General features: G+C 40.4%; 5 protein-coding genes across 5 annotated transcripts; 3 read left to right on the top strand and 2 right to left on the bottom strand.

The window, feature by feature from the left end:
• Window positions 1-1193: 1193 nt before the first annotated feature.
• Window positions 1194-1511, bottom strand: VTP21DRAFT_733 (uncharacterized protein; the record flags this gene model as incomplete). Its single annotated transcript, XM_069398059.1, has 1 exon — window positions 1194-1511. One exon carries the CDS (start codon window positions 1509-1511, stop codon window positions 1194-1196), a length of 318 nt encoding a protein of 105 aa, XP_069251623.1.
• A 2149-nt stretch (window positions 1512-3660) lies between these two features.
• On the top strand, window positions 3661-4623 carry VTP21DRAFT_732 (uncharacterized protein; the record flags this gene model as incomplete). The annotated part of the gene is made up of 1 exon (XM_069398048.1): window positions 3661-4623. One exon carries the CDS (start codon window positions 3661-3663, stop codon window positions 4621-4623), a length of 963 nt encoding a protein of 320 aa, XP_069251622.1.
• A 155-nt stretch (window positions 4624-4778) lies between these two features.
• VTP21DRAFT_731 (uncharacterized protein) lies at window positions 4779-6105 on the top strand (the record flags this gene model as incomplete). The annotated part of the gene is made up of 2 exons (XM_069398037.1): window positions 4779-5646; window positions 5786-6105. The coding sequence occupies 2 exons, from the start codon at window positions 4779-4781 to the stop codon at window positions 6103-6105; spliced, it is 1188 nt and encodes a 395-aa protein (XP_069251621.1).
• A 1609-nt stretch (window positions 6106-7714) lies between these two features.
• VTP21DRAFT_730 (uncharacterized protein) lies at window positions 7715-8389 on the top strand (the record flags this gene model as incomplete). The annotated part of the gene is made up of 1 exon (XM_069398026.1): window positions 7715-8389. One exon carries the CDS (start codon window positions 7715-7717, stop codon window positions 8387-8389), a length of 675 nt encoding a protein of 224 aa, XP_069251620.1.
• An 858-nt stretch (window positions 8390-9247) lies between these two features.
• On the bottom strand, window positions 9248-11608 carry VTP21DRAFT_729 (uncharacterized protein; the record flags this gene model as incomplete). The annotated part of the gene is made up of 8 exons (XM_069398014.1): window positions 9248-9474; window positions 9539-9632; window positions 9710-9781; window positions 9893-10068; window positions 10132-10272; window positions 10332-10682; window positions 10746-10894; window positions 10966-11186. Coding segments are annotated over 8 exons (1431 nt in total), but the record flags the coding sequence as incomplete, so codon positions are not given.

The following is an 11608-nucleotide window of genomic DNA, read 5'->3' as shown; positions in this document are numbered from 1 at the left end:
TCCACCTTTTTCTACATGCTCCTATACGTTTTCTAGTAGTTTTCACCAGGAGAGTTTTTTGTGGGGTACGTGATAAGCGGTTAAAATCATAGTATTCGGCCGAGGTCGTTGGTCGATCTGAGGCTTTTGTAAATCAACATATTGATTTTGCTAATTAGGGCGGCGACTCATTCAACTCATTACTTGGCATTGAAAAAACCCGGCAATGCAAATCTTGAGTTTGAATATAAAATGGCAGGGATATACAGTAATCAAAAGAATTAAATTGATTTGCCTATTTATGCTCCGCTGCCAATCTTACAATCTTAATTTGGAGTTTAAGCCAAACAAATTTTTGATGCTTATAATTCATGATTTCAACTAGGGTTGTAAAATCAATAATAAAATACAAAAATTACGGTGTTTTATAGTATGCATGTTTAAAAAAATTGTATGATAAGCGCGTAGGTTAGGCTATATAACAATAAACACGGTTTTTTTTCGGTAATAATATTACTGAAGTTTTTAAATATTGACGCACTTAAATATGCTCTAGGCGGTGCCAATCTCTCGGAAGTTAATGTAGATGAACTGATGAGATGCGTGTTTCAAAAGCTCAGAGAATTAAAGAAGCATTCCTTATATATTATATAAGGAATCAGTTCAAAAATATACAGAGAAGACGGGAATAAAATAATATTGTTAAGCTCTCGGACTTGAACTGCTTGCTCTTCTCACCACAGATTCCTAATTTTACATAAAATGTTCTGATACACAAACGCTATATTTAATATAAGTGAGTGTAGAAAATGTTTATTCATAAAAATAATGCTATCACTAAGTGCTCCGTCATTCAAGTTATATAGTACCGTCTTCAAATTGGAGAGCACTGACTTATTGCTGGGAGCATCTGTTGGAGTGGACCAAGTTATCGAGTATGCGACTAATCATCTCTCCATTAACCATTTAAGACTTGATTGATTGATTAACGGTGTTGGATCTTATTAAGAGTATATTAATAAAAGGAAAGAAGACGGATAGAAGGGATAACACAAATAACACATACCGGAAAAGAATTCAAAAGAGAAAAAGCACATCCTATATATATGATAGAATAGGAGATGATGACTAATAATGATGATAAGATACTTGCTTATACATATTTGTATAAGTATGAAATAACCGTCGTAACACAACAACTATTCAGACTTGGATCATGTCTGGTCGTTCTCTAACAGACGGCAGTCTGCGGAGTTTGAACTGAGGATATCAGCACCGGCAACGTCGATTCCGCCGCCCATGTTGGCTAGTTTTTGTCCACATTTGGCGATAAATGCAACTGAGTTGGACAGGCTTGTATCCCCAAGTTCTTGCTTCCATGAGACGATTTCCATTGATGCATCGAGGATGCGTTTTTCAAAGACAGGCTCTTGTATCTTTTCAACTTCACCATGGGGAATAATGCTAGCTAAGACGAGTTGCTTGGCCGCGCAAATAGCTACGACTCCGACGGTTAATTTGAGAAGCTGCATTTATTAATTGCGATTCCTACTATGGTTGCAGTTAGTTTTGTGTCGAAGGGGTTGTTACAGCCAAACTTAAAAAAAAATTTGCAAGAGTCGATCGATCTGATGAAATTTATTTGTAGTTTTCTTGACGTTTTATTACACCAAATGGTGCAAAAGCAAATATCAGCACTGCTATGCAATAGTTTGGCAATCACTCTTTTGGCATGCACGGTTCTACCTGTCTTGATTAAGGTTGACGCATCACTGAAGCGCAAACCAGCTCAACCAACCTCTTCACGTTTGGGCATTTCGATTGGGTTTTCGACACGAGTATTATGCCTTAGAGCAGAGAGAGAGGAGAGAAAGAGTTTCGCTGGCGACATTGCATCGCAATAACGGTTTTCATAGTGCACATTCCCATGCTTGGTGCTACAGATTACCGGATGATATTTATCCTCTATTTCGTCTAGTATTCCGTCTCTTCCAGGACCTCGAAACTTACCTGCGGCCACTTGCGATCCTCTCTACGCTTTCTTCGTCATTGCACACAGCTTTCTCGGAATCGTTTCGTTCAGTTATTCTTTTTTCAGAGCTTGTATCGATTTACATGATAGAACCACTTGATATGCTGCCTATTTCTCGCGCGTTCGCTGAATCTGTCTCAACCAATATGTTTTGTGCCTTAGAGCGTAATGCATAATCTTAACTGCTCATATCTAAATTAAATTAGAGGTAAATTAATTGGAGTTTTTAGCAAAAAAACTGATTAGCCAATCGTCACCAAGAAAAAAAAAACAAATTTGTGAATCGGAGCTTGCCCACCTCGATTGGGGTGAAGGGAAACTGTCACGGCCACTGCAGACTTAATCTGCTAACGAACTCAGAGGGAAGCTTCGTGATGATTTGCATGAAAAATGGAACGATGTCTAGAAGATCTGCTGTACTCTTGGGCTGCATTGAGTTGGTTCAAATACGCAATTCTGCCCAACGCTAGATTGGGGATACTAAGGTTGAGTCAGCCTCAAGCTAATTTGTAGCGGTCATTTTATGTAGACTTAAGAAATATAACAAATTGGTGAGGAACCATCGACAATACAAGGAGTTAAATAGCCAAAGAAAATAATCAGACGATGTGATGAACAAGAGATATTATCTATGCTAAAGTGATAAAATAATTAAAAGATAGAAATAAATCATGTTATTTCATCGAATCGGCTGGGGAAAATTAGTGTCATGGCTAAGAGAGGTATAGCTTGAGAGGTTAACTACTACTATAAGATAAGCTTGCTAGAGTGGCTCCCGCAGTCTCCAGATTTGAAGATCATAGAGCGTATCTGGAGCGAGTTGAAGCGAATGCTCGGCTCTTGATCAAAAATATCAAAGAATAAGGACGAGTTATGGGAGCGAGCGGATGGGGAGTAGGGGGAGGGTAGAGCCGGAATATATCCACAGGCTCTATGCAAGTATGCCTTTGAGGTACATGCTGCCAGGGGAGGGCACACAGTTCAAGTTAATAAATTTATAAAAATACAGTTTATAAAATATAGTCGAATTTGAAAAAAGCGCATTGCTATCTTATGCTGTTTTTTGAATTATAAGTACATCGGTGAGCGTAATTTTTTACTTTAAGAAGGGGTAGCATATATCTCTGGAAATCGTGTAGAGGTTGCAGTTTTGTCTCGACACATTTTCACCATTCTCCTAAAAGTAGTTATTGGAATATTAAGGTTTTAAAAAATGGTATCAATTTGTTGTTATGGATTTTTTGGCCTGTAAAGCGAAAATGATATAGAGCCGGGCAACGATTCTCGGGTGTTTAAAGCATAAACTTTTAAGCATTATATTTCCAAGGGTGGAAGCCCTATTTAACGCCTCAAGTTTGTGTTTGATATCTTACGCGTATTTAGCCGTTAGCCCGAAACAGAAATTGGTCAAGCACTTACTGTGATTCTATAAAAAGTCCCTACAATTTATAAAATGCGCATTCAACCTTTATATTCTCGGTCTGAGTATTACGAACGACGATCCGCTACCCGAAATTGAAATTATTACTGTTCAGCAATAAATTGAATATAGTAATCAAATAATCGTTCCCTAGTATTATTGTAGAAGAAACGTAATTAGATTTATATGATTTTTTTCGATCGCAAATAGGAAATCAATCATCATCAAAATGGCATCACGTATCGATGTGCATCAACATGTGATTCCGCCATTTTATTGTGATATAATGAATGATCGTAACTTGGACTCTGGGGGTTGGCCTATCCCACCTTGGGATAAAGAGAGTGCGATAGAAATGATGAACGAGCAGAATATTGCTACAGGAATAGTTTCAGTTAGTGCACCTGGCGTACACCTTGGGGATGATGCCGAAGCGCGTAAACTAGTGCGCCAGGTCAATGAATACGGTGCTCAATTGGTTAAAGAACACCCTTCGCGTTTCGGTCATTTTGCAAGCATCCCATTACCAGATGTGGAAGGATCAGTTGCAGAGGCGATATATGCTCTTGATGTGCTAAGTGGAGATGGTGTGGTGCTCATGTCAAATGCACAAGGTCGTTATCTGGGTGATCCGAACTTTGAACCATTGTGGAAAGTGCTCGATTCAAGGAGTGCTGTTGTCTTTATACACCCAACCGAATCGAAACTGCCCAAGATCCAAGGCATACCCGCTCCAATTGTGGATTTTCCATTCGATACTACGCGTACTGCTTTTCATATGGTGCTGAATGGAGTAATGCGAAAGTACACTCGAATGAAAGTGATTTTATCGCATGCTGGTGGTTTCCTGCCCTACGCTGCTCATCGGCTTGCCATGTCCACATTGCTGTTGGATCCATCTCGTACGGTGGATGATATTCTTTCGGATATGAAACGCTTCTACTTCGATACAGCTATTTCAGCAAGTCCTACCGCTCTGCCTTCTCTATTAGCATTTGCCAAACCCGGACACGTGCTTTATGGAAGTGATTGGCCATTTGTGCCAACAGCTCCGGGCGCATATTTTAACAATAATTTAGACACCTCCGGAGAATGGGTGAACTCCCATACCCTTGAAAGTGTCAACATTAGTAATGCTAAGGTTCTTTTTCCTCGACTTGCCGATTATATGGAGAATAAATCAAAACTTTGAAAGATATAAAAGTGTGGACAAAATTGACTTTAAATACTACGAGCTTGTAGTTCTTGCAAATTATTGTAGCTTCATAAGAAGTTAATAAATCATTAAAGTGCTTTCATTGTAAGAAAAGGGTGTGGATCTGCACCTATCCTGCGTTGATAGAATTCATGACTAAGAGCAGCAGCATTGTTCAACCAAGCACACAGAACACGACCTCAGAGCAAGCCCAGCTTAGGCAACAAACGCAGTTGGCCGTCGAGAGGAGCCTACGCGAACCCACCCTGGATAATGCTCCCAAGACTACTCCGAGCAATCTCGATGAGACGAATAGAGGAGATAGAAGTAATTACGCCGAACTAGACGACCCAGCCTTGGATAGCGCAGGCCCTGGAAATGACCGTCGATTCTCCAATAATTCTCAACATGCAACAACTGTCGTCACCAACAACACTCCCGAGGCACCCAGCACAGGTAATCGCCTGGAAATTATCAGGAGTGCCCTCCAGACACAGGGGTTTCCAGAGAAAGCTATCGAACTCATCACAAAGACAGAAAGGACAACTACTGGGAAGCATTATGCATCGGCGTGGAAGAAATACATTACTTGGTGCGCAAAGAACGGTAGAGATCCATGCAGCTATGATTTGGCCACGGCCACAGAATACCTAGCAGCAATGAGTGAAACGCATCATTTTACATCACTACAGGTTTATAAGACGGGAATATCCCGCACTTGGCAAATATTGCATCCAAATAGAACCCCCCTGGCGGACCAACAGGTGATCCAAAGAGTCATCAGAGGAGCTAGAGATAACACTCGACACTTTAAGGAGAAGACCCCATTTTGGAATGTTCAAAAAGCGATTGAGAAACTGACACTTATCCCATCGACCATTGATACACCGCTACCACGACTAGGGCAAAAAGTGGCCCTGCTGCTTGCTTTAACAACCATCTGGAGGCCGAGATCTGATTTAGCAAGAATACCACCGAGTAAAGTCCAATTCACCCGGGATGACGACAACGGACTGACGGGTATGCAGCTGACGGCCATCAAACCCAAGGAAGGAATGGATAAAAAAAATCCGACTATGGGCGATGACGGAAGATCCAGAGCTATGCCCAATTAGAGCAACTCATCTATACATTGAACGCGCTAGGAATGCTGCTCCAGGTTACGACGAGTTCCCTACCTTTTTCATTACGACGAGGAGACCACCAACGCCAGCATCGGGAGACACAATAGCGAGGTGGATAACAGACATCTTAGCGGAAGCTAACATCTTAGCAACAGCCCATTCGACTAGAAGCACCTCATCCTCTCATGCATTGCAGCAAAGGGTACCCTTAGATAGAATTCTTAAAGCAGCTAACTGGACTTCGGCAACAATCTTCGAACAATTTTATCACCGAGTCGAAATGGTTAACGTTCCGGAGGGTATACCTTTGCGACGAAACACCATCCAGCGAATGCAACTTGGGCACGATGCCTAAAGGGCATTGGCCGAACTAGTGAAGGCTAATTCCCTCGGGGCGAGGGCCCAAGGGAAATGAAGCTGGATGCCCACCCGCCACACCCCTTCATTAGGGAGGCCGGATTTCGGAAAGCTTCTTAAAGCTGAGGAGAAGGATAAAGAGTAGCAACCCAATTTATATGTTTACTTTTTCCATACATTGTTTTAGTTTACATCAAAATCAGTTTGAAGACATTCAATTCCAATGGCATTTTGTCTAGTTATTTTTCGAATTTTCCCATACTTTATTACGAATAAAGCACGATTTGGGCTCCGAAAGAGCCGATACCATCCAGCAAATGCAACTTTGGCATGATGCCTAAAGGGCATTGGCCGAACTAGTAAAGGCTAATATTATTTACCAAACAGAGCAATAAATAAATGCACGATGATTAGGTATCACAATATCAGATAATTTTTGGTTCAAATTACATATCAATATAAAACAAAACAAATATCCAGTATTCGATAATTACAAGGGTATTTCAAACCATTTTTAAAATTCAAGTGCCTGTTTGAGCAATTCTTACTCTATTGAAAATGATATTTTCACATTATAAAGAATTCTTTTTCCAAGAAATTTAATATTTCTCTTTTTTCAATAATATTAATTTTCGTTAATGCATTGAATTGACTGAAAAAATATATACTTTATAAAATGTATAGATTTACTCTTTTACTTTTAGCATTGTTCGCATTTGTCTTTGCAGAATCTGCGAATTTCGCATTTGATTATCCTCCAGGTTCCGAAAAATTTATTTTCCAATTGGTGGATCCCGCCAAAATTCAGCAAGCAAGAGCGATTTTGAGCGGCCACGAAAAAGACAATACTCATGTGATGGGAAAAATAGTGAAATCTACCGCATCATACAATCGCGATTGGTCATTCCACCTTGAGCCTAATTCAATTAGTTTTTTCAAGTCAGCAATTGAGGTATGCGATGCTCATATTCGCTATGTAGAAGACCATCTTGATGAAGTAGGCGGTGCTTTCTTACCTGGGAATCATTGGTGTCCATGGAGTTCACGTTTAATTCGAGAAGTTCCTGTTTAAATTATAATTTTAACAGTTCAACGACAGTTGTAAGTTCTAATTCTTGAAATCCCAAAAAATTATAAACATGCAGTTAATAATATTATGATATTTATTCCACTCTGCCCCACAAAGATATTAGGGTTATTGTGGAATTTTTTTTTCTTATAACACTTATTTCTCTTGCATCCTTGAAAATGCTTGTGATACATTAAGTGTAGATTATAGTATGTGTAGTAATCACAACTCGATTCACAAGAACTAAAATATCCTTATTGCAGTGAAAGTTCAATTAAAATATATATACGGAGGGTTACCCATAATTACTTGTATTAAATTTATCCTTTGACCTAAGAAAGGGAGATGATGGCTTGGTCTAGTTACATTGTCTGACTATAGAATTTCCCATTTGGTATAGCTAGTTTCCAAGACGCCACGGCTGTAGAAACACAAGCGGCAAGCCTATTGCTCCTCCTTTTGCATACTCGTATATCTGACGGGAAAAACAGAAAATCCAGAAAGAGCTGCTGAAGTTGTGTACTGGTCCCAGCGCAGCATGACTCGAACTATTGCGACATCCCCCCTCGTTTCGACAAAGAAACTGCTCCTAATCAGGGGCTACTTTCTTATGCACAGCTACGCAGCGACGACGGTCTCCCTGCGCGTCGATTGGCAGGACGGCCTTTGGTGGGTGCACTTCACCCGGTTGTCCTACGTCGCCCTGCTCGTGTACCTCTCGGCAAGCACTTTTTTGACTGCAATTCATCCAAAGAGTAATCCTTCCCTGGACGCGTTCGCTCTCCGGTTATACCCGTATGCAATTGCTATGAACGTGTTTGTCCTTCTTGTCTACTGGCCTTTCTTTCCATCCATAAGCAGGTTGGGCGAAAAAACCCGTCCGCAGTTGTTCACCACCATCTCCATGCACTTGCTGGGCGGATTGTTTGCGATGGTGGAGGTAGTCCTAGGGCGGGGGCGGTTTCGGCTGCGGCCCCACGGAATTCGTGGAACCCTCCTATTAATGGCGTATAGCATGTCTATACATTTGGGCGCCAAAAGTGGACTGATCAGGGAAAACCCATATCCGCCCCTTATGAACTACGAGTGCGCTGGAGGATGGGCAAGGTCGGCGGGATTGTGGTTGTATTTCTTGCTGATGGCGCATGGGCTGGACTGGGCCCATAGGCAAAGGGTTCGTCTCTTGCGCTCCGGTAATGGCGATAGCCGCTAGAAGATCGGAGGCGGTTCCATGGATTAATTACTGACGCAGGGCCCCTTGCACCAATATCCTGCGCTACCATGTGAAATGCAGGGTGTGTAAGAGGGCGCAATGACCTCGTTTGTAATCGTTAACACGCGTATCAAATCAAATAGGATTCCAATTCAGCCAATCTAATGACTAATATCCAACACGCGAGAAGGATAGGATTAAAAGACTGCACAGCTTGTCGAAAGGAAGCCAACTATGCTATAGCATTTCTTCGAAATATATCAAGGGGTGTGTTAGCGCATTACAAGTTTTTTATCCTATCTCTGACTCAAGATGCGAGGTCGACCAGCTGGTGGCCGTTTGAGATCAGAGCATCGTGCTGCATCTTGTCTAAGTATCTTAGCCGCTGTTGTATAATGAGTGTTTAAAATTTCTGCAATTTAATAACCTGACTTGCCTTCTCTGGAATGCTGGAGAAGCGTGGCACGGCCTAAGTCGGAGAGTGGTTTCATTTACAAAGTTCTCGTAAATTATCTAGAAGAATAGAAGAGTAGTTTAAACCCTACTTATAAACCCTAGCAGATCGTAATGTAGTAAATAAATGTGTAAAAAGGATACAATTTACAAAAATAGCAGGCGTACTTGGACGATGTAACAAAAGCTATTTTGATTTTTAAAGTCTTTAGCGTCCCAATTTCCCATTTTTATTTAAAGCTTGAAAGGATATAAAACAATTGTGTTAGCATTATAGTTTTGATTATAACATACTTGAAATATTGATTTGGAAACACTAAGGTATCAATTCAGTGTCTACAATTTTGGCATTGATAGTAATTGGAAAAAATAAAAGATGTTCAACATTAACTCCACCACTCCATGTCAGTACCTTGTATAATATATTTTCAGTTGTTCCTCGGGCTTCTTAGCCTCCATCAATTCCAGCTCTTTTTTTCGCACCGTTATAAACCCGTTTGAAAGAATCTCACCCATTGCATTTTGAATACATTTGTCCTGTTCAAGTGCGTAAAGAGCATCATGGAGTGTTTTGGGTAGAGGGCGAATTCCGAGTGAAACCATCTCAGCGTCAGAAAGCTCATTGGGATCCACTAGAGTGCAAAGTTTTTATAAGCCATCAAAATGCCAACACTGTTTCTATTAAGCCATACACACTTTGGAACGGTTGAGGAAGATGAAGACTATTTTTAATCCCATCTAAACCAGCAGCTACAATTGCACCTAAGGCGAGATATGGGTTTGCTGTGCCCTAAGATCAATTCACAATTAAAATAGATAATTTAGACAGCATTATATAGTGCTGCTGTAAAAAAACTATCCAATTACATCAATAGGCTTAATTTCTAAGTTAGAAACCTGTCCTTCCGGAGAAGCTACGCGAAGTGGGGCCTCGCGATTCTAAAGAATATATTTATCTATGGAGTATTAATGAAATACTCATATTAATATCGACATTGTTACCTCTATCCCCCAAATCAAATATACTCCACACCGACTTTTTGGCATTACCCTCATATATGAGTTGACAGAAGGCATTGTAATCGCCATCAACGAGGGGAGATGCTCAAGAATTCCAGCCATAAAGCTCTTTCCCAGAGTAGATATTCCATGAGAATCGGTCTTGGAGGGAAACATATTTATCTCAGATTTCCAAATTGAGAGATGCACATGACTTGCAGAACCAGCTATACATAGAACAAGGGCTTTGGTAAGAATTAGTTATATAAAGATAGGTGGCAGATTAGGACCTTGAAGAAGAGAGAGCCTGGGTAGAAGTGTAGCTTTAACCCCATTGTTTTCCGCAACAGCGTAAATAGTTTGTCGAGTAAAAACGAGATCGTCCACAGCTTTGAGACATTCATTATATTTGGTAGCTATCTCAAATTGACCTAACAGACAACCATGGGTAAGGATTTTAGAATGGCTTAAAATATCCTAATGAACAGACCATTAGCAGATTCAGAGTGAAATTGCTCGACGTCTATCCCCTGCTGCTGCAGTGCATCAACAATTCTATCTATAATGGCACCAGATTTTCCTCTCATAGATGCTACCTCAGAATATACTGTAGAGTCCAATGGCTTAATCTCATTGTTCTCATTGGAGTAGAGGATAAATTCGGTCTCAAACCCAGCTTTAAGCGTTAGTCCGTGGGCATTGTGTAGTTTAGAGAGCATTCTTTTGAGAAAATCTCGCGGACAACGTTCGTAGGGAGTACCATTCCGATTCATCATATCACCTATTGCAGCAGCATGGGCAGGGTGATAGGGAAGCTGGCGGAGCGATCTCAAGTCAGGCACTAAAGACATTCAACCAAAAAAATTTTGATATCTAATAGTGTCACTTCTATAAAAATATTTACCATATTGAATTTCACCGACTGCTGAACCAGCAAACACGGTATCAAATACTGCTGTTGATCCCATCAGGCCATCAGTAATACCAACACCTCTTTGAAGGATTTTGCTGAAGAACTTTTCGATTGGAATAATACGGCAACGTGCAATATTACTAATAACAATGGTCGGATTAATGTTCATTGCTTACCTACTCGTTATTAAATATATAATTAATATGCTTACCTTGCATCAACCCACATAAGTCTTACATGCTTAACTCCATTACGAATCAACTGCAATTTTATATCCTCTGATGAATATTGTGGCGGTGGATTCAAAGCAACAACGTTCGCATTCCAGCCTAAATTATAGAGGCGATTGGCATTATTGAAAAGAATATCTTGAGCGACATCGAAAGCTTCAGATTCTGTGAGTTCTCCCGAGTTAATTGATTCGACTAAGACCTGGGATATATTCGAATTATATCAGCTATCAGATAGTAAGTATTAACGTAGCCAATTATTTGTATTTTACATCTGTGAGAGCTCCTCGGCTCCAAACAGCTCCGAAATAAAAACTCTCTGGAAAATAATGGCTACAAGTACAACAGTAAATGCATATTATGATTTATTCCGGTCACAAAGAGATAAATACAATCACCCACCTATCACTAGAAAACAGAATTTTGCTGATGGGAGCAAGCTCCAAAAGCTCTCTTAAGATCTGACGTCGTGCAAAGTGTAAAGTGAGTGGGATGGAAAGACCAAAAACCACGTAGACGTTTGGGTATAGGTTAGTTAGGTTAGGTTAGGTTAGGTTAGGTTAGGTTAGGTTAGGTTAGGTTAGGTTAGGTTAGGTTAGGTTAGGTTAGGTTAGGTTAGGTTAG

The sequence above is a fragment of the Calcarisporiella thermophila genome (genome assembly GCF_041956535.1).
Source record: "Calcarisporiella thermophila strain CBS 279.70 unplaced genomic scaffold VTP21scaffold_10, whole genome shotgun sequence".
Lineage (NCBI taxonomy): Eukaryota > Fungi > Calcarisporiellomycota > Calcarisporiellomycetes > Calcarisporiellales > Calcarisporiellaceae > Calcarisporiella > Calcarisporiella thermophila.
The sequence above is the reverse complement of the archived record's forward strand: the minus strand, read 5'-3'. Positions and strand labels throughout refer to the sequence as shown.